The 22403-nt window shown below is 42.1% G+C and overlaps 2 protein-coding genes across 3 annotated transcripts; one reads left to right on the forward strand and one right to left on the reverse strand.

Moving 5' to 3' along the window:
• Nucleotides 1-412: 412 nt before the first annotated feature.
• On the forward strand, nt 413-12767 carry csf1ra (colony stimulating factor 1 receptor, a). The gene is made up of 22 exons (XM_079351650.1): nt 413-685; nt 880-988; nt 2382-2669; nt 2797-3084; nt 3163-3299; nt 3386-3551; nt 3642-3840; nt 5069-5184; nt 5322-5433; nt 5583-5782; nt 6111-6202; nt 6322-6448; nt 6680-6784; nt 6963-7073; nt 7220-7376; nt 7460-7542; nt 7636-7739; nt 8112-8234; nt 8338-8449; nt 8532-8631; nt 9432-9543; nt 9831-12767. Exons 2-22 carry the CDS (start codon nt 937-939, stop codon nt 9975-9977), a joined length of 2931 nt encoding a protein of 976 aa, XP_079207776.1. The 5' UTR covers nt 413-685; nt 880-936; the 3' UTR covers nt 9978-12767.
• On the reverse strand, nt 10425-21880 carry hmgxb3 (HMG box domain containing 3). 2 transcript variants are annotated; one of them, XM_079351647.1, is made up of 21 exons: nt 21617-21880; nt 21027-21168; nt 20721-20895; nt 19570-20007; nt 19305-19412; nt 19030-19164; nt 18675-18904; nt 18259-18359; nt 18080-18160; nt 17841-17923; nt 17651-17758; nt 17384-17524; nt 16828-17135; nt 16113-16240; nt 15767-15898; nt 15446-15630; nt 15076-15298; nt 14618-14751; nt 14125-14244; nt 13717-13926; nt 10425-13637 (listed from the first exon to the last, which is right to left on the reverse strand). In XM_079351647.1, exons 2-21 carry the CDS (start codon nt 21164-21166, stop codon nt 13059-13061), a joined length of 3759 nt encoding a protein of 1252 aa, XP_079207773.1. In that variant the 5' UTR covers nt 21167-21168; nt 21617-21880; the 3' UTR covers nt 10425-13058. The 2 variants fall into 2 exon arrangements, with proteins under 2 accessions (XP_079207773.1, XP_079207772.1); XM_079351646.1 differs by having other exon boundaries at nt 18675-18907; nt 21617-21879.
• Between the last annotated feature and the right edge of the window lie 523 nt (nt 21881-22403).

The following is a 22403-nucleotide window of genomic DNA, read 5'->3' on the forward strand; positions in this document are numbered from 1 at the left end:
TTTTGTGAACCATGTGATTAAAGGGACACTACTCTTTTCCTTTTGTTAAATGTGTTCTTGGAGCAGAACGGTACAAAAAGGTATTTCTGTTTTTAAATACTTAAATACTAATCACATTATCCTCATGAACATTCTGTGACTTCTTGCTTAAGCTCTTTGCAGAAATCTGTTTTATAACTTACAGGAAGAGGATACATCTACCCCAATGACTTTTTTTCACTCCCCCATGTGTGCCGACTGTATCTCTCTGAGCATTTAGATGCTGCCTCTCTCTCCCACAAACCCATGCTCCCCTTGTTCGAAAAGCCTTGCAGCTATGGTTCAACAGTGATGGAGGTGATTAGTCTCACCTCAACAGATATCTTGGGAGAATTGTGCTTTTCTATAGCAAATTGGCCCTGGCTCATTAATTTGTTGAGCGTGATATGCTGATCCGCCTCCTCACACACACACACGCATACACACACACACACACACACACACACACACACAGTTCCCTCCACCCTCCACCACTTGGTGTCTGAATGATTTTATGTTTGCTGTGTGACTTCTGTTGTGAAGAAGAGGCTGTAAACAAGCAGAAGGGAGACGAAGGGCTGAGGCTCACAAAAAGGGAAGAAGGGGACACTTGTGTCCTCTCTGGACGCTGGAAACATCAGACCTGGGAAGTTATTGACATCTGCATGTGAGTACATTTTTAATTAATGATTGATGCTACCATTATCTCATAATTCAGCAGCATCATGTGGTGCTGTGATTGTATTACTCGAATGGGAGCAAACAGTCAAATCTGCTGAGACCATTCAGAAAAGAGAAGTTATGAGGGCTGATGAGTAACAGCAAAACTTAGTTTTCTCATTTTTCTCTCTAATGCCGCAGATCAGAAGAAGACGGTTTTCTTTGCACACCTGAACACCAACATTGAGTTGATCCAGGATGCAGTCCTACCTCGCTCTGCTGCTGGGGATTGTGGCTTCGGCTGCTTCAGGTAAAGTCCCAAAACTGTGTTTTCACATGGCTGATGTTGGTTTAAATTTACAATCCTTATCTAGAATAAAATTTTGCAATTAGTGATGACTTTTTGTCTAATCAGTCTTAAATCTGTTTGTGGGCTGCTGACAAAATCACATGACAATGTTCAAACATCCATAACAGTAATATTAATTAAAAAAATGATCACAAAAAGAACAATCTATTTATGGGCACAACAGCTAAGCTATTTCATGCCACGATCTCATAGTCAGTGCAGAGGACTTTGAAATAATGACTGCTCCGTCACCTAAAATGTGACACTGTGCAGTGTCTGAACAAAACATATATGGGTATCGCCTTTTGGGCATCAATTAGCAATTTCACGTCTTTGCATTTGAGAACAGGAAGGCATTTGTTGTTTGGGTTAATTTTGGCTGAGTGGATTAGTTTTGCTTTCCGCTGTACTTCTGTCTGAGGTGTATTTGGGGTCATTTTGAGGTTGGATGAATAGTTCATTTAGATCAACAGGGATATGGGGGGGGAAAAAACACGTTTACATCGACAATCAGGAGGCTCATATTGATTTTAAACTTTGAACTTTCATTCTCAGTCTCTCCCTGTTGACTTGTCAGCTGTAAGGAAAAGAAAAATGCTGATCATTGAATCTCAGTTCTGCTTCATGCATCAAATCACCCTGTGAAAACAGCAGAACGAAAACCTTTATAGTCATTATCAGAAGCATAAGTTTGAGTGGGCTTGGTTAACTCTCATTCAGGCTGTTCAGTAACTGATACTGGAATCAGTTACTTTTGCAAATGGCGTCAATCCCATTACAAAATAAAATGATTTGTGCAGTTGAAACTTCCAAATCCACCTCTAAGTCATCAAAGAGAGAGAGGACGCATTGTTCTAAAATCTTGCTTCTACGCTCCTTGGGGGTGATTATCTGCTTTTAGCAGTGTCGCCTTTATGGATGAATGAAATATGTTCCTCCGTCTCGCATGCTTAAATATCTTTGATGTGTCTCCTTTGTCTTTGGTTGAAAAACGTTGAAATACTACAGTTACAGATGGGATGCTTAGCCTTTTTACAATTTAAACTTTAAACTCCAGTCTTCATTTATGAACATTGTAAAAACAAAAGTGAGAAAGGTTGAGATGTTTATCAGACATCAGTTCTGTTCCCTGAATTTATTCACTTCTTTTCAAAGAAATCCAAATTGCAGCTCCAATAGGCAGCTTTGTATTGTCTTGATTAACACACTAAATCTGAACAAAAGGCTTCAGTTATCAAGGAGAAAACACACAAAAAGCAACCACATCTATTTTGATTGATGTGTTTCCACACTCTTGACGTGCTGCCATTTCCATTACAGTCTTTCATAAAACCATATTGGTATATCTTTTTAGCAGAGTGGCGACGTCCTGTGATCAAGCTCAACTCTAAAGTGGTGGGCAGCTCTGAGGTGGTCGTCCAACCTGGGGTCCCTTTAGACTTGAGGTGTGAGGGAGATGCGCCTGTGAACTGGCAGACCAGGCTCGCGAAACACAAGCGCTTTGTTTCCAAGGGCAATGGAAAAGTCCGCACATTGAAAGTGGAGCGTCCGTCTGCAGAATTTACTGGAACATACAAGTGTTTTTACACTGCTGGATCAAATCAGCATGGACTGACTTCCTCCGTGCATGTGTATGTAAAAGGTGAGCTAAGTGGGTCTTTGCCTTCTCTGTACAGAAAAGTGCTTGGATTGGTCATTATTTTTTACAATAGTTTTTTACAATTTCTTTCATTGAAATGACATAATTAACACATTTGTTTATTGACCAGATCCAAACCGTGTGTTCTGGACTAGCAGCACAGCCCTGCGTGTGGTAAGAAAGGAAGGTGAAGAATACCTGCTGCCATGCCTGCTGACTGACCCAGCAGCTACAGACCTTGGCCTCCGCATGGACAATGGCACCACCGTGCCTCCGGGGATGAACTTCACAGTTTTTCGGCATCGTGGCATTCTCATCCACAACCTGCACCCTAGCTTCAACGCTGACTATGTGTGCACAGCCAGGGTTAACGGGATGGAGAGAACCTCCAGGGCCTTTTCCATCAACGTCATTCAGAGTGAGACACCTTGACTGAAAAGAATGATTACAAAAGCTGTGATAGAACATTTCTGATTCCCACTTCTGTTTGCTTTAGAGCTTCGTTTCCCCCCGTATGTCCTCCTCGAGACCGACGAGTATGTACGCATAGTTGGGGAGGAATTAAAGATCCGCTGCACGACACACAACCCAAACTTCAACTACAATGTCACATGGAAATACACCACGCAGTCGGTCAGTATGAAACAGTTTTTGAGTTTTCTTGATTGTAGTGGTTGTAAAAATTGAAACTGAGATGATATTTCATCTTTTGGGTTCAGAATCCAACAGTGGAGGAGAGGGTACGCTCCAGTGGAGAAAATCGCCTGGACATTCAGAGCATTTTTACCATCTCTTCTGTGGACCTTACAGACACAGGAAACATTTCCTGCATTGGAACCAATGAAGCAGGTGTGAACAGTTCAACCACGTACCTGTTGGTTGTAGGTAAGCCAAATTAAACACTATTGGTTTGTCTTATACTGGTTTACCAGGAATGGTCTGCTGAGCACAAGCTGTTTTGATTCTTGTCACCAGACAAGCCTTACATCCGGCTGCTGCCCCAGCTGTCCCCCAAACTGGCACACCAGGGTCTTTCAGTCGAGGTGAATGAAGGAGAAGATCTGGAGCTCACTGTTCTCATTGAAGCGTATCCCCAAATCATAGAGCACAAATGGCACACCCCAACATCTCCCACTTCCACGCATGAGCACAAACTCATCAGATACAACAACAGGTACACACAAAAGACCAGGGAACGAGTATCCCATAAAAAAGACGTCAACATATATATACCGTAAATTCCGTACTATTGAGCGCACCTGGATATAAGCCGCACCGGCTAAAAATAAGTAAATAAATGTATTTGTACATATATAAGCCGCACTTGATTATAAGCCGCAGGTGTCCACGCTATAACAAGAGCTATTTACACAGACGTAGGCTACCGGTAACATCCGCAAATACTGTAGCGTCCGTACGGACGTTAAAGGACGACGAGAGCGTTCAAATAATAACTTTTAATAACCCGATCACTGTCGGCCGTGACCACGCCGTTTACAGCAGAGAGCAACACATAACTTGCCGTAACAATCCAACTCTCTCCCCCAGCGTTCTCTCATACAGCCACTCAACACGTTCTCGCTGGTGCATTCACTGACTCTCCACATAATCGGAATTATGAACACATTATCAACTACTGACTTTACAAAATGAACCGTTACAATACGAAGCCTAGCCGACGGTGTCTGTAACACGGCTGATGAAAAAGATGACCGTAATATATTTCACAAGAAAAAGTCCATCCATTCACTGCCTCAGAATGACTTCATTACTCACTTCCTCAGTCTCTGTTGTCGCTGTCAGTGTCATCTTAACGTGCAGCAGCTCTGTTAGCTTCTTTGACAGCCAGGTCGATCGCCTTTAACTTGAAAGCTACATCATATGTATTTCTCCGTGTGTTTTCCATCATGAGGGTGCGTGCATGAAGCGCAAAATGACTGATATTAAGATCCGACGTGACGAAGTCAAATGTTTTTGCGGCAGAAGCTCATTGTCCCCCATAAAAAATCCATGCATTAGCCGCACCGGAGTAGAAGCCGCAGTGCTCGAAGTGTGAGAAAAAAGTAGCGGCTTATAGTCCGGAATTTACGGTATATAATTTTTTTTTTCCCCAAATCCAACAACAACTATTGAGTTTACTACAGGAAGGGGAAGCTACTCGGGTTAGAAATGTGCTCTAAGGGCATGTTGGTTGACTTTGACAGGGTCATTCTATTTTCATGGTCAAGAAACTCCTGAGAATGTTGTTCCCCTTTTTGACTTGTTGACATAAGCGACGGTTGTGGATTGGAAATGTCTGAACACTCACCACAGAATTAGTCATTTCAGATTGTGCAGACGTTCCTCTTTTTTGCCATTTTAAAATCATTTTGGGTGTGTTTTTTTTTATTTTATTTTTTTAGATATCATGCTACCCTGCAGCTAAAGAGAATGAATGCACAGGAGCAGGGACAGTACACCTTCTATGCCAGGAGCAACTTGGCCAATGCATCCATCACATTCCAGGTCCAAATGTATCGTAAGTGACTTGTTGTGAAGACAATTAAATCAGTTAACATTATTCATGGAGTGCGGCAAAAGTCAGTTCTCTCAGATCAGAGAGAAATAAGAGTTCACTCAAAAATCTAATCGTTTCTTTGGGTGTTTCTTTATCAGAGAGGCCTGTTGCTGTAGTGAGATGGGAAAATATTACTACACTTACATGCACCTCTTTTGGTTATCCTGCTCCCAGAATCATCTGGTACCAGTGTTTTGGGATACGGCCAAGGTATGTGACAACAAAAAAAGTGAATTAAGTTGGTGTGTTTCTCAAATTCATACCATATAGCAAAAAAAGTTTACCCCACAATATAAGCAAAACATTGTTTATCATTGTCCCTCTGGACCTTTGTCTGTTTTTGTGCTTCACTGAAACAGGTGCAATGAAAACACATCAGAGCTGCAGCTGGCCACTCATCTCCAGGCGCCCACTGTGGAGGTACAGAGAGAGGAGTACGGGGCTGTGGAAGTGGAAAGCGTCCTTACCGTAGGTCTGTCCACCCGCAGGATGACCGTCGAGTGTGTGGCCTTCAACCTTGTTGGCGTCAGCAGTGACACTTTTGCCATGGATGTTTCTGGTTAGTGATAATTCTTAAGTTTGTTATTTTCCAGACTGTGATCACAGGTACTGGACTTCTACTCCCACTCTTTGTGCGGTCACGTGTGTGGACTGTGGAGCACAAACCACATCTAATCTATGATTTGTGCAATTATTGTTGTCAAAGTCAGATGATCCCTTTGTAGTTATAAAACAACATGATTCCATTGCTAGCTGTGATGCAGTTGAACATTTGATAAACATCCTGACATTATACAACATCCAACAAGGGAAATAAGCAAACATCCGCTTCTGTGACATATTTTAAGTCCATTTAGAAGATAACTGATCTCTCTCTGATCGTGCAGACAAACTCTTTACTTCAACCTTGACTGGAGCTGCAGGGATTCTGGCCATCCTGCTTGTGCTGTTGGTTTTTCTTTTTTACAAATATAAGCAGGTAATGTGCATTTCTACAGTCACTTAAAAACTCATGTTGCCCAGAACTTGCTTAACTAGCCTAGCTTCTTTTTGAGTTGTTTTCATAAGGCGCTTCTTTGGACCATTTTTTATCTCCAGAAACCCAGATATGAGATCCGCTGGAAGATCATAGAGGCAAGAGATGGCAACAACTACACCTTCATTGACCCCACTCAGCTGCCGTACAATAAGAAATGGGAGTTCCCAAGGGACAAGTTGAAGCTAGGTTAGCACCATGTTATCCTTAATTGACCAAATTGCTCTTTGTCTCTCATTTTAAAGTCAGTTGTGGTGAGTTTTTGCTTTAAATAAATGTAAAAACTGTTAAGTGTAAAAGAATAGTGAATATAAACACAATAGAATTAGAAAAAAGAATAAAGAAAGAGATACTGGAAAATAGGTTTGACTATGACGAGCAGGCCTTGTTATATTTAAAATGTGTTTGTTTCCCTGGCAGGTAAGATCCTTGGGGCAGGAGCTTTTGGAAAAGTTGTTGAGGCCACAGCATATGGTCTGGGAAAAGACGACAACGTGATGCGTGTAGCAGTGAAAATGTTAAAAGGTGAGACCTTAGGTTGAACAGAAGGATCCTTGTTGACATGAACAAATCAGAATGACAAGCGAATCTCAAAAAACGTTCCGCATTAGGTGAGAAATGTTGTCTGAGTAGGATAGACACTATTTCATATAATCAGAAAGGATCATAACATGATGACAATCTGCATCTTGTGTTCCCGCAGCGAGTGCCCATTCAGACGAAAGAGAGGCTCTTATGTCCGAACTGAAGATCCTGAGCCACCTTGGCCACCACAAGAACATTGTCAATCTGCTGGGCGCCTGCACCTACGGAGGTCAGACAGCACCCTCTGTTCTGTATCATGCATGATCACGTAAAACTATAGTTTTGTTTGTGACAGCTCATTCAGGTAGTGCGTACTTGGCTCAAAGAAAAATCACCTCGATGAAAAGTTGATAACATGATGTGCTTCCTCATCAGGACCAGTGCTTGTGATCACGGAGTACTGCAGCCTCGGTGACCTCCTGAACTTTCTTCGCCAGAAGGGAGAGACCTTTGTGAACTTTGTAATGAACATCCCTGAGATTACAGAGAATGACTATAAGAACGTCTGCACACAAAAGCCGTTCATCAGAAGGTACATGCTTTGTAAGAGAAAACTATCAGTCACCAGTCTGTTTCTGCAGAACATCATGTTTCTCTCTTTTGTTCGTCCAATAGTGACAGTGGGATCTCCAGTACATCCTCAAGCAGCTACTTAGAGATGAGACCCAGCTACCCAACTAATGTGGAATCATCTCGAGGTGAAATGACAGTTGATATACTGCATTGTTGGGAACAAAAGAGCATCAGTGTGCTTATGTAGAACCCTTCTGTGTTGCCTGATTTCTGCTCAGACTCTTTATGTGAGGAGACTGCTGACTGGCCTCTGGACATCGATGACTTGCTGAGGTTTTCCTTTCAAGTGGCTCAGGGACTTGACTTCCTGGCAGCCAAGAACGTGAGTGATTTTCAGGACTGCAAGGACTCTTTATGTGCAAATATTCAAAACAGAAATTACTTCTGGAACAATTTACAACAGCAGCTATGTGCTGCCTAGGAAGAGGGGGATTACCCAGACAACAAAATTTGCATGCAACATTTTTTGGTATTTGTAGATTAAGATGAATGAAGGGTGTGAAATCGTTCATCTGGGGGTTATGTGGGGAGTTTTCCCTTACATTCTTCAAATTTATTTTGTTTGATCATCTTCATTGACTTTACATACACCCCATTCAGTGACCTTAATGTTTTTTTATTAGGCGAGACTATATCCTGTGTTGAACTCTGTGTGTGTGTGTGTGTGTGTGTGTGTGTGTGTCTGTGTGTGCAGTGTATTCACAGAGATGTGGCTGCCAGGAATGTCCTCTTGACCGACCGCAGAGTGGCCAAGATTTGTGACTTTGGCCTTGCGCGAGACATAATGAATGACTCCAACTACGTAGTGAAGGGCAATGTAAACCCAAATTATTAAATGTAGATTATTCTAAACATTTACTTCTTTTTAACCAATTCATTATCCAACACATATTGTGTGCGTTATTCCATTGTGTGTGAAGGCCCGCCTGCCAGTGAAGTGGATGGCTCCAGAGAGTATCTTTGAGTGTGTCTACACTGTCCAGAGTGACGTCTGGTCCTACGGCATCCTCCTATGGGAGATCTTCTCTTTAGGTTCAAACACATTTATACGTATCATAGACACATTTTTCATGATATGTCTTCTTGAATAACAGCATACAACTTCCTCCTTTAGGCAAGAGCCCCTACCCCAGCATCGCTGTGGATTCTCGGTTCTACAAGATGGTGAAGCGTGGCTATCAGATGTCCCAACCGGACTTTGCCCCACCAGAGATGTAAGCTCCGTCCTTTAGCAACATTACGTTTTGAGAAAGATGGATCCCTTTTGCCTTCTCCCCACATGATTAAGGTTTATTTTGTTCAGTTTATGCATATAAATCTCAGTTGAGTTTTATGAGAGCATCAAGTGACTCTCAGCTGTTAACTTCAATATTGCACTTTTCACATGGCATGCTTCCCAAATGTTCAGTATGACTAAACAAAGATCCCTTTTTTTCTTGACCAGTTGTTTGCCTTATCCGCCATATGATGTAACTGACACATGAGGTAACCTCAAAAAGTAAAAACAAAACAAAACACAAATACATTAAACCCAAACTCCAAACTAATGGAGCCACCGAAATGAGAAAACTAAGAGTTTTGTTTTAAGTATCTTAACCCTTCATCTATGAATCCTCACCACACAGAATAACTCCTCTGTGGAAACGGGGAGGACAGAATCTGAGTCAGGGCCTGATCATTTGTTGTTCTGCTGTGAGTCAGGCCTCCGTTCTGCCTGTTAGCCACATGATCTCCAAGCTAGGAAGCCATGTAACTGCTATTTCACGGCAGCGAAGTCGAACTGGAGGGCCAAGGGGCTCTTATGAACGAGTCCCTTATGAATTTGCGTCACTGCCTCTATAGGCCTCTTCTTATTGATCTAATTCAACTTTATACAGTCTCTTGATAGCTGACCATAAAGTTTGACCCTTGGGGAAACAGTTCGGCATGCACGTAAGTCCCTTCACCAACTCCTTTCCTCATCGTTGGGGACTAAAAATGATCCGTATTTTTTGTGCTTCATTTTTCGTTTCAGTTATATGATCATGAAAATGTGCTGGAACCTGGAGCCCACTGTGCGTCCGACATTCAGCAAGATCACACAGATGATAGAAAGACTACTTGGGGACCAACCAGAGCAGGAACAGGTGAGTCAGTTAAAGTTCTTGGCACATACCAAAGCTGTCTACGGGACAAATAATGACACTCCAGTCAAAATGCCTTCAAGAAACCCTCCCCCGAAGTGACAGCAGATTATAGCTTTGCTGTCAAAATAATTAAACGGATTGGACTTTTTTCTTATTTGGCTAACACATGTTCCCTAAGGCAAATTTTTTCAATCACTTCTATTTTCTTCGAAAATCTTAAGATGGACAAAATATGATGTTTTTAATGTGAGTTTTGTTATCAAACCGTGATGTCTTGATCTCCACAGCTAATCTACCAGAATGTGCAGAAGCAGGTCACGGAGGGTGAAGTGTGTGACGAGCCAAAGTGCTGCGACGGCCCCTGTGACCAATCTTGTGACCACGAGGAAGAGGAGCAGCCTCTGATGAAGACCAACAATTACCAGTTTTGTTGAAGACCCTCAGCCACAGACCAAACAGCCAACCAATCACTTATCAACAAGTATCAGGAAAGTTGGGATGTAGCTCGCTGTCGGAGCACCACAGCTCCTTTTAACTTCCAGACAGTCGCAGAGAGTCGCCCTCACAGCTATTTTTGTTTGTCGTGCCTGCTCGCCAGACAGAGTAGCTGCAGCGAGCATGTGACTTGCTTCTTTACAGACCATGACTAGAAATTGCCACATCTAACTACAGACATCAAAGGAGGAAACATGTCAACATACCCCACAAGCATCCAAAGTTTTACCTTATCCTCATGGACTGCATGTCACTCCTTCTGTTGTGTTTTTATTGTTTTATCTATTCATCTAAAGGAGAATGTGTTTGTCCCAATGCCTGAGAGGGTTTTTATTATATATATATATATATATATTTTACATTATTTTCCTGACTTTTTAAAAAAAAATACTGCCTCAGAAGAGTGGATGTTGTGATTTGTGGAGATTCAGTCATTTTCTCAGCAGGTTTTTTTCCTTTTTCATTATTTCCTTGCATGTACAGTTTCTCCGAAAAAGTCAGTCACAGACACTGGATTCAAATCCACAAGAGAAACTTTTCTTGCTCGAGACAAGTTAGGTTTTATTCTCTCGTCACCTTAATTGAACGTTCAGACAGTGCGTGTGTTGTCTTCTGTTTGAAACAGGCTAACTGGACCGTGGCGAAGGCAAAGAATGACCACGTTGTTTTCCTCTCCTTACTTTGGTCATAGCCGTTTTTCTTGTGACACAATTACTGTAACTGTCAGTTGGTGGATACATGTGATTGTTTCACTTTGATCAAATTCATTAACCAGTCTTCTGTGTGATGTTCCGAGCAGCGAATACAACTGAACTGAGCAGGGAAATCTGTCATGGATCAGATGAACAATGTGAAAGTAAATCCTTTGGGGTTTGATAAGTTTAAAGATGTACAGTCAGAATGCCTCAGTGATGTCTATATGTAGCAGTCAGCTTACACTGCCAACTGTATGGAGACTTCAGAGAAACATATAAGCTATTTGAGATACAGACTGCTCCTTTGTGTGATAATCGGCATTTAAAATGTGCTTGCATTTTAATGAAACAAAAGACATGTCTAATAATGTACATATCTCATGATGTAAATCCAGAATTACCTTTATTTTCGCATATATGTTGTAGAGTATAGAATAGCATCAATATTTCATGTATCAGTCGTGTTTTGTATGTGCAAATAAGTCAATTCATTAAAAAAGCTGCCAATAAAACAACCTAAAAGCTAAAGGTGAAGGTTTGGACTGGAGCTCAAGACTGCCATGTAATGTGTATACCAGTCAAGGATTTGGTGAAAGGTGCTTAACAAGGTCTGTTGTTGCTCACTGTGCTGATAGAAACTGTCCTGCAGGCACGTTCTTCTCTGCTCACTTCCTGTTTTCCATTGGACAATGTCCAATCTGCATTTCCTTTCAAACATTTCCCATGTTGAATGTCGACGTTGCGCAACTCTGAAATCTAAGTAGGGAAGTATTTGTCCTACTGAGGCTGCTTTCAGTCTGCATGCTCCGTCTTCTTTTTTTTTTTGCGGTTTCAGCTGAAATCAGATTTCTTTTTCTTTTTCAAAAAATGACTTTTGTTGTGACTTTTTGAGGTGCCAGATTCCCTGAGGTACATCCTGCAAACAGTCTGTGTTTTGTTGTCGACCGGAAAGTACCGTGGTAATGACTTTCATTAAATCCTAATCCTGCTCCGCCTCTTCTGCAGCTGTGTTCAGATTCAGCTTCAGAGACAGAATTATCTCTGATCCTTTTGGTCAAAGACGATCACTTTTAGTTGTTAATGATTCTATCAGAAACCGATCAGTCACATTCCTGTGTTGATGTCCCTCTAATAAGCTTTTTTCTTGGTTTTAATGTCGAACATTACTCTCAGTTGCACTTCTATAAAACGAGTTGAACGGTGATCTATAAACATCGCCTTATCCAAAGAACACATCTGGCTTCTGGTGTTTTTTTTGATCAACAGTTTATTGTTTTCATCATTTAAAGTTTGCCTGGACATCCTCAGGGATTCATCAGTCTTAATTTTCTTCAAACTATATATTATTAGTTGCTGTAGTATTTTGGTCTTAGTTTGATGCACTTCATTCATTTGAATCTCTCCAGTTGAATGGCAAAAAACAGACCTAATGAATCTCTATTGAGAAAAGCAACAAGACAAAGGGCACAAGGGTAATAGGCAGATACACATTTTCAAAAGCAAACACCAGTTTGAAAGGCAACAGTTGGCATGTGAGAGGTGAGAAAGTAAAACACAAAGCAGAAGCGTCTGTGGACATTATCAGGGAAATGAATACTGTATCATGGGTAAATATTTACAATGAGGCTTTACCTAGATGAGATTTTAAAATCCAACCAACAACGTAAGAGTCGTACAAGAGATTTCATGAATTTCTCATCATGCACTTTCATATCTTTACCTCCTTACAGGTAAAACAACAAACGTGCCACATTCTTGCAGCCGTCTGAAACAGTAACTCCGATATTTAAGATAATTATTAAACAATCTTTAAGTCATGAAGGAAGAACAGTACGTTTCAAGGACAAAAAAGGCTTCGTATTAAGACTTTACATTAATCAAGCTGTACATTTGTTTTTGGTGCAACTTGAATCAGACTCGTCTCCAAATCCCTTAAAAACCACCAGTCTGCATCCGGTGTATTGTTGTTTGTATGGAGGATTTTTGCCATTGCTTCTCCCCTTCAATTAATGATAGATTTGCTCTATATGTGGATCCCTGCATTGAGAAAATAAAACCCTACAGGGATTTATGACTGAGGCAACAGCGTTTCCTTGTTTTTCAAAACAATGATAAAAAGCTGATAAATGTTCATTTACTTAATTGACTCGTAGCTTGTGACTATATTGTTTTCTGGTGTGTGTAATTATTGGGACTGTTTGATTGGTGCAGAGCTCAACAAGGAATCCACCGAAGCTTCCCAGAGCATTTCCACCAGGAGATAGCGATGTATGCTCCCTCTGCCTGCCTGTTAAGTGTCCATCCTGAACTTTTTTTTTTTTTTTTTTATTCAGGAAGCACGCCCTCACTTATCTCTGTCCCTGCCTGTTGCGTCTGTCCATCCATTCCACTTCCTTCATCTTCCTCCTTTTCCGTGTTGATCTGTGCCACTCCCAGTCGGTACAGAGCGTCCCTGATCACAACCTCCCCGGGTTGACAAGCCTTCACCACCTGGTTGATCTGCTGACTCACAATGTCCCTGCTGGTGAGGAAATCCACCAGGCGGTTGTAAAGATAGTAGTAAGCTGTGTTGTTGAATACCACAGGCCGCTGCCATTCATGACTTACTGAGGAACACTCCTCCACTTTCTCCTCGTAGTCATCCTCTTTCTCTTCTTTACTTGCTGTTCCACCCTCTTCATCCCTAACCTTTTCTTTCTCCAGCTCATGCACCATGCTGATGTAGGGCTCCAGGTCTCTGCAGAGCACCATTGAGTGGTGCTTTTCAGTCTCCTCAGCGGCTCCGGGAGGGTGAACCAACCAGCAGCATGATGATTTGGTGACAGGGTGGACGCTCTGGTTCTCTGCCACCAACGACAGGTCAGGGCTGTACGACTGCTCTTGTAGCTCGGCACAGGAGACGAACTAAAGGAAGACGGTGAGCGGCGGTCAGCAATGAAACATAAAACAGCCTAAAATGGAGGATGGATTTGTCAACACTTGCCTCTGGCTTTTCAAAAGGGTCTGAGAAGCAGCCTTGGTTCCTTCCCCACATCTGGGTTGCCAGTTCTGGGTACTGCATGTCAGCACAGAGTGCCACCTGTCGCGCGCAGTCGCTCACATACACAGGGGGCCAGTAGCGCGAGGACAGCAGCAGGTCCACGTGGTCTCGGGCTGACTCTCCTCTCACTAAGTACTTTGAGCCGCTCACCACCTGCAGACACGTACACAGGAAGTAAAACGTAGACATTGGAGTTTCATCTCCTACTCATAAAGTGTTCCCTTCAATTTGATTCTCATATTTTAAGATGCATTATACTAAATGTTCTCAGGACATGACAGAATTGATTGAGCTGTAGATGCATAACAGGAGGTCCAGTTAGAGGACTGATGGGGCTGCGGCTGTTTTTACCTTGTGGGGGCAGACTTTAGACAGCTTGCCTGCGGTGAGGTGAGGAGGGGGCTGCGAGGCTGTCGCGAGGCCGCTTTGAACAAGTGTGTACAAGGAGATGAGGGAGGCAAGCAGCTCACTCTAACAGACGGAGACAGAGAGGAGGCGTTCCCCTGAGACAAACTTACACACTGAGCTTAGTGCAGCACAGTAAATAGACGAGCATTACCATAGCATTTCAAGCTACATTCATTAAAGCAAACACCCTGCAGCCAGACTCTCCACTCTTCCAAGTCTCAGGGTGTGTGTGTGTGTGTGTGTGTGTGTGTGTGTGGTCCTGTTTTATTGACTCTAAACTCATCATATGATTAGCACAATTTAACATCCGTTTCCAGCTTGTATTTGTTAGTCAGCATGTTTACTTCCAGTCATAAAAACCCAACTACAAAATCATGTGAGCAAAATGAGCACAGGGATACAGAGTCTCTGTGTGTTTGTCTTTTTCCACACAAACCTTTGAGGAGCTCGGGGCTATGCTGGCCCCGCAGCAGTCCAGCATTGTTCTCAGCTCGTCCTCACTGTGATCTTCAATCTTGTCCAGGCTCAGGTGACCATCATGGATGAGACGCACCAGAACTGACGGATCTCCTGAAGACGAGAAGAAGCTTTTCAAATGTGCTTCAAAGGTTATGTAGGGGCCATGTCAGCAAAAATAAAACTTTATTGTAGTTTTAGCTGAACATGAACAGACCTCGAGTACTCAGAAAAGTTTAAATAACTAAAATCCATTTGGCATGAGAGAATTAACCAAACACAGACCATCAACAGAGTTGACTCATTATATCATCTTTTTCCAACAATAAAACAATAACTCCTCTTCTCTACATTTCACGTGGAACATGCCACATTTGCTGGTGACGATGTCTTGCTAAATGGGTCTAAAGGCAGCAGTGGTTGAAGAGAGTGAGGCACCTGATGGCTGCTCTGCAGGCGCCTTCACCTTGTCCTTTTCGGTGTTGATGACAGCAGCACTTCTCATCAGCGGGGGGACGAAGGGAGCAATGATAGAAGCATCGACCCGCGTGATGGGGACGTCTGCAGGAAAAGCTGCCTGCTCAATGGCCTCGCACTCCATGGTCAGCCAGAAGTCATCCACATGTACCTCATCTGAGACTGAATACTCAGGCCAGGTGAACTGTGGATAGAACAAGGACGTCAAGAGTCCACTACAGCTTGTTGTTCAACATCGACGCTCTTCAAAGTTTGAATACTCTGAGGTTTAAATGTCCCAGACAAATCTAAAATGTTGTCAGTAAATGAATGTTCATGATTAATCTTTCACCTCCACATTCTTCAGCTCCAGAACGTTGTTTGTGTATCGCTTAGCAACCTCAAGTTTGGGAGCAACGCCACAAACGCCGCAGATCATGTCGTTGTAATCGCGCACTGTCAGGCACTCAAAGGCCCAGTATCCGCTCAGGAGAAGCTCCTGAATTTGTGAAAACTCCTCAGCACTCAGAGTGTAGACTGGTGACAAAAAGGAGGGTAAAATAGAATTTATAGAAAATACACGAGAAAAGACGGAAAAAAAAATATGTGCAGGAATAAAAATCCCAAAAGGAAGCAGGATTCATGTATGTTAGGGGTTCAATGCCGTGGTTACCCGGATGATTGGGGTTGTGGTCTAGTAAGGTCCTGGCTGCTTCAGACGGAGGTTTGCCCACTTTGACTCTCGCCCTGATCTTTAAGAACAGGTCGATGCTAACCAGCAGTCTGTTCCCAATGTTGAACAATCCTGCAAAAAAAAAAGAAAACATGAAGCGTTTTAATTCACAGAGGAAGCTGGTGCCAAAATGTAACCGTTTAAAATAAACTTCTTAAATGCACTTCAAACACCGACTGAGAAAAGACATGAAACATTTACTCGCCACGACGTTAGCCACTTATAAACAAATAGTCGTCTTGATCTTAAATGAAAAAAGAAAAAAAAAGGAGTGTTTGCCGTTTACCTGGATGCAGGTCGGTGAAGCTGTGAAGAACCAGACACGTAACGTTGAGACACACCTTGAGCTGGAGACTGGCTGTCTGGAACAGAGTCTCAGTGAGCAGCCAGCAGACCTCTTGTCCTGCAACAGAACTAGGATAATACAAACACACAGAGTTTATTAATGCACGTCCATTCTCCACAGGTCCTCTTAGTGCTTGTATGTATTTGGGGCTTTTGTATGAGGGGGCCACAACATGTGAGCAGTATTTTTTATTTGTTTATTTAAAAGGATCCCCATTAGCTGACGCCAAGACGACAGCTAGTCTTCCTGGGGTCCAGTCCTGACATACAAAAAACATCAACAACAACAACACTTAGGCTATTAAAAATAAAGATAAAAACAATGAGACATAGAAAAGCAACATACATTTTCCTTGTGACATAACACAACCTTTCTCAATCAATAATCAAGATGGTATTATGGCTTTGAGAACAAATACAATCTTAGTCTCTTTTTAAAACCAGTTTTTCCCTTGATATTACGAATCTCAACTGGAAGATTGTTCCAAAGCCCAGTTGACCTATAGGATACAGTCCTCTTCATAGCATTAGACTTAGGTAGAGGTAAAGTGATCTGTAGGATCGTTAGAATTCAGAAATGATGCGGAGAAAACAAACAACAAACAAACATTGGACCCCTCCTCTCCACCTTGTCGTCTGGCTCTTCATCCTCTCACCTCTGATCTCCTTTGAAGAGCGGGTAGCTACACAGGCCACAGTGAGTCGCTGCTGACTCGTAGAACTGAGGCCAACCAGACTCGACCAGCGTCTCTGTCTCTACACTGCTTCCCAGCTCCTGGTTGTCTGGTTGGACCAGGATTATCTGGAGACTATTAAGCTCCTGGATGAGGTTCATAGTTTCTTGAAGCTCTGTCTCGTTCTCTGGAATCTGCAGGCAGCGCTGCAGTAACTGCACTGTGTTTTGGCGCTGGATGTCCTTCTGAGCAGGACTCAGGGGCTGGTATGGATCGAGCAAGGTTCCACACTGAGAAAAGAAAAACAGGAGTTAACAAAAGAAATGTATGTATGTATGTATGTATGTATGTATGTATGCATGTATGTATGGTGGTCAGAGGTTAGACATTAGCACAGCTGAGGGATGAGAGGGACAAAACACATGAGAGGCCTGATGTTATCAGATTTAGATATAGTGTCAAGGATGCTCAGGGATTCAAGGTTGGGATGAGGCTCATAAAGTGGGTCAGGGGGCATCTGGAGGATGTAAGCGTTCACCTTCTTTCCTTTGGTGTTCTTCTGGGTGAGCTCACAGCCACATTTAGGGCACACTGCAGGTTTGTGTCTGTTCTTATACATATAATCACAAGAAGGATTCTTACATCGACCTCTTCCTCGCGCTGTAGACAGTCCCAAGTCCTTAAGGAATGGAAAGGAGGAAAGAGTTAACCACGAATTAAGGAACCAGAGATCTGCAGAAACAGGTTCACATTGAAAAAAGGAGCACGTAAAGTTGCAAAGAGAATAGTGCTGTACTGTACTAACAAAGCTGGAGATGGTGTGTTGTTTAAAGGGCACAACTGAGAGGATATTAACTCCCTTATCAGCCAATAAAGACACAGACTGGCCACCATCTAGTGGGACAGAAGGATCCTGTGGAGAAATATGCAAAAGGGTGAGGATATGTGCGTGCGTGTGTGTGTGTGTGTGTGTGTGTGTGTGTGTGTGTTTTAACCTGCTTGGCTGCAGTTGATGGGACAGTCTGGCCGAGCTGCTTTAAAGTGTTTGGTTTGAGACCTGACAAAGTCTCTCGAGGCACTGCGGTAAGAAAAGAAAAAACCACATCAACAAAGAGCAGAAACCTCAGACAGTCACCTCTTCACACATTACACTTCCTCTTTATGTAACAAAAGTCAACCCCAACTGTCAACAGTAGATTACATTTAATGAGTTGGAAATACAATGAAATGATACCAGTAGGCGATTTATTGTTGTTTGTACTGAGAGGTTTTTCTTTATCCGGTGGGACGGTTATGATCTGGAACAAAGTACGGCCTGGAGACACGAATACAAATCAAAAAGTGAGCCCATAACTTTTCACTTTTAAACTGTGACAACAGAATATAACCTATGTGCTACACGTTTCCTCTTACTTGTGTTGTAGGCAGGGAGGATCGCTCTCACCGGCCTCTTCTGAACAGCTGTGTCGCTTCTTTCTTGACTTCGGATTACTGTTCCTTTAATAAGGTCTTTACTAAATGACATGGAGAACACATTTTAAATGATGTAGCGACTAAAATCAACATTTGTATATTTATCCAAATGTATTCTTTTTTTACATTTCACATGACCTTTTATTCAAAATATCAAACATATTCAAACTATTTAAAACACAATAATCCCACGCTTCTTTACTTACTGCAGTAAATATTAGCACCACTGTTTTATGAATAAACCCTCACAGCTCACATGGCTAAATTCTTTTTGAGTTCAATGATGAAAAAAAAAAAAAGCATGACTGACTGTCCATCAATCTAGGTCTGCTGCATTGAAATTCATGGTTGCTCACTGTGTTAGTTCTTGGCTCTTGGTGCTGCTGCCCTCTAGTGGCTCTCCGGCTGAAACTGCATGCTGCTTTCTGGAGCAGCGCTGAACTCGACCTTCTCTTTTACTCCCACTGTTGTTTCTTTTACCGACATCTGAATTCCCCATCTTAGCAGCCTGAGGTGTGGGGTTGCAGCCGTCAGCGCTCTGCGGCAACAGCTCTGAAACAGCTTCTTTCTCTTGTGTCTTCTTAACCTGCTATATAAATACAGTAAAGTCGTGAACTTGAAATGCAGATTAAAACCTCTTGTAAATGATGAACAAATCTTTTGTTTTCAATAGGACTAAACATCCCTCACTGCTGGTGTGTTGACACTTACAGCTGGTATCCATTTTCCACCCAGGTGGCTGCCACATTCAGGGCACGTTGGTGGCTTGTGGCGTGTGACATACACGAATGAACATCCAGGATTTAGACACCTTCCTCGACCTCGCCTGGTGTAAGTCTTCACACCCTGCAACAACAAAAATAAATCAATAAAATGCACATTCATACCATCACTTAGCATCAAGATTCTTCCGTCAAATAATAATCCTCTTTATGTTTGCCACCATCAGTTTGAGCGTTTAAAAAATGAATAATGTGGGTGCTTACCATTTTATATGAAGGTTTGGCACTCTTTTCTATGCTGGCTCCGACAGACACCATCATCATTGGGCCAACAGAGCTGACGGTTGCCAAAGACTTCGGCTGCAGCACGTTCTGCAGAGAGGAACAAATCACCTCAATGCATTACTTACAGCACTTGTATGAGATGTAATGCAGCACTGCTGAGATGTTTGTCTAAAAAGTGACTTAATACATCACTTAATGAATGAAGTAAAGAGGGTATACTGGAAGAAGGGCCTTCCAGGCTCACCTGGTTGGGTATGAATGCAACCATTTGAGTAGATTCCCCTTGTATCTGCTGCACCATCGCCCCACCAAAAGCACAGCCAGCAGCACCCTGAGAGACGGGGACTTTGGGTGAGATAGAGGAGGAGGAGGAGGGTGGGAGTTGTTGAGGAGCTGTTGGATTAGCAACAACGGCTGTGTTCTCTGTGTCATCTGCAACGATCGTGTGATTGGAAGGTTCATCCTCTTCAGCCAACCCGAGAGCTGTGAACTGGGGCTCCTGGCTAATAGAGGCGAAGGGCAGGATCCCATCCAGAGGAGAGTCTAAAGAGTCCATGTTCACCTCTGGCTGAGACCCTCCAGGCTGTTGACTGGAAGAGCCCCCTTTGGCCAAGAGAAAGTAACTGGCTCTGGGGAGTATTTTGCGGAAGCCTGGGAGATCTTTGGAGGGGCTGAGAGACATCTAAAGAAATGGCACAATAGAAGAATCAGTTGAAAGATATGCACAGAATCATATTAAGCCCACTGTTGATTGAGCAGGAGAAATGTACTTTATCATATGTGTTGTAAGAATTGATACCAATGAGTCATTTCATTTATTATTATTAAAAAGATCAAATGTATTCATTGCAGATGTATTTATTCAACGTGACTGCCTGATGTCTCTGTGGTGTGTATTCATACAGAAGGACTCAACAGCAAATCACAAACTCCATTACGGGCTAACTCTAAAAAAACCATTTGCTTAGGCTCACTTCTAGACACTGCCATTAAGAAACTGCTGCAGATTCAACCCACACAGCAGTTTTATCAGAAAGTACACAAATGTCAATAAAGTAATTCACATGTTACAAACAGGAAAAAAACAAACAGATCCATCTATCCATCGGATTTCTCCATCTGACTTTTGGATTATTCTGTAGTTTTTGATCATTTAAGTGATCCGTGTGTTTGGGATAAATTAAAATGAGGAGATCACCTTGGATACTGGTTGGTGTCATTTAACCATGTGCACATGGGAGGATGTTTAAATACAATTTTGCACAACTTCAAATATGTTAGATGTGTTCTGAGGGTTTTTTCTACTAAAGGAAGTTTTTTTCTTAACATCACAGTGTCATGGGACTTCATTGATGACCAGATGTCAATAAATTCAAGGGAAAGAATTTAACTTACTGTGTCTATCCCCTCTTTCTCCGACTTGGCCTTTTCAAGATAGTATGCCTTTTCAGCTACGCTAAGCCTCTTCCAGCTCTCACTGATGCGTTTGTTGATCTCTGACTGTGGCAGATTTGGTATTTCCTGTTGCATCATTTGGTGAACGTCAAAGTAGTAGAGGAGATATGCGGTCCTAAAAGACAGATTTCACATGAACAGTTAGTGCAGCACAATTTGAGACATTTTCCATTTGTTTATGGAAACACCAGTGTTTTATAAGAGGCTACTTCGTGCATCCTTTTGGAGAGGCTGAACATGCTGTACCTGGGCTTTTTTGGTTTGTCAGAAGTGTCTTCTTGACCTTTGTTCTTTCTTTTTCTAATGGTTGTCATCTCCATTTGGCTGTAGCAGCTCTCCACCTCCTCAGTCACCTTCATGACTTCAATCACCTCCACTTTCTCCATGACTTTTAAAGATAGAGAGGCAAACATGAGAAATAGTTTGACGGTAGTTCATTTAAGTGCAGCTTCTGTAACTTCAGCTATGGCAGAGGCACATGTTAACACTTTAAAATGATGACTGAATAAAATGTTTTAACAGTTTAGGTAAGAAACAGCATCACTCGACTGTGCTTGGGTGTAAGGACTGTGTTTTAGGACATTATTGAAGCCCATCATAGCTGAAAATAGACATGTAGATGCTATTATGTCAAATAAAAGAAACAACATGACTGTGGGCTTTTTCTTCGTGCTGTCTTTGTCAAAATGTGATATCTCTGGGGGAGTGTGAAAGGCACTAACACATTAAAAACACTGGTACAGCCCTGCTTTAAAAGTAGACTTAATGGCGTGTGGTTATACTGCCTGAAGAGTCCCTGAGCTGTCCAATGAAATGCCTTCTTATTGAAGTCTTACCTACGATGACCAGAGGCTCCAAGAAACGCTACAAACAGCCTTCAGAAATCAATGAAAAAAGTCAGACATTGTGCCGGTGGTGATTAATGGAGGAATTTGCCCGAAATGTATCAGTAATGGAAAGATTTACGGTGCAAAAAAACATGTCTGTTAAAAAGGCTTCGATATCTCTTCCACTTGGAAAAGAAAGATGGCGCATTGTTGCCATGGTCTCCAACCAATCGTGTATTAGAATAAACCTGCGCGGGCCTATCAGCGTAGACGTTTTTGACACGTGAAAGTAAAGCGTGCGTCCCCTGGACCTTCAGAGAGTTAACCCAAACAGGAGACCATAGATATAATATACAACAGTCTGATAATATTTACAATCTATGATTAAAACCCGTAAAATCAGCCGGATTGTACTAGTTTAGAGTTTAAATAATTGGAAATATACCGTTTTAAAGCTTGTTTGGTTAAGTAATAGTCTATGGTTAAGACCCGTAAAATCAATAATAGCTTTGAGTGTCAATAACTGGAAATATACAATTTCAAAGCTCCTTAACCGACTCTGTAATAAATAAATAAAATAAATACACATGCGATGTAATGTTTTTAAAGTTTAAAAATGAAATGATCGTTTAGTATAACGTAAAACAAAAACGCATGAATATTGATTATTTAATAAAATAAACCCTGCTGGTAATTGGATAATATAAGCCAAGTTGGTTTGGATAAAACAATAAAAAAGGTTATTTTACAGTGATACGACAAGTGTTGTATCAGAAACTAAACATTAAACTAAATT

This window comes from Symphodus melops, assembly GCF_947650265.1.
Source record: "Symphodus melops genome assembly, chromosome: 9".
NCBI lineage: Eukaryota > Metazoa > Chordata > Actinopteri > Labriformes > Labridae > Symphodus > Symphodus melops.

Excerpts from the sequence above, each read along its gene's own strand:
- csf1ra (XM_079351650.1), top strand. The coding sequence starts at position 937 with ATGCAGTCCTACCTCGCTCTGCTGCTGGGGATTGTGGCTTCGGCTGCT. Across the intron at positions 3,841-5,068 it reads CTCATCAGATACAACAACAG|ATATCATGCTACCCTGCAGC; the intron begins GTACACACAAAA and ends TTATTTTTTTAG. Across the intron at positions 7,377-7,459 it reads CAAAAGCCGTTCATCAGAAG|TGACAGTGGGATCTCCAGTA; the intron begins GTACATGCTTTG and ends TTCGTCCAATAG.
- hmgxb3 (XM_079351646.1), bottom strand. The coding sequence starts at position 21,166 with ATGGAGAAAGTGGAGGTGATTGAAGTCATGAAGGTGACTGAGGAGGTG. Across the intron at positions 17,136-17,383 it reads AGAACACCAAAGGAAAGAAG|TGTGGAACCTTGCTCGATCC; the intron begins GTGAACGCTTAC and ends TTCTTTTCTCAG. Across the intron at positions 13,927-14,124 it reads CTAAAGTCTGCCCCCACAAG|GTGGTGAGCGGCTCAAAGTA; the intron begins GTAAAAACAGCC and ends ACGTGTCTGCAG.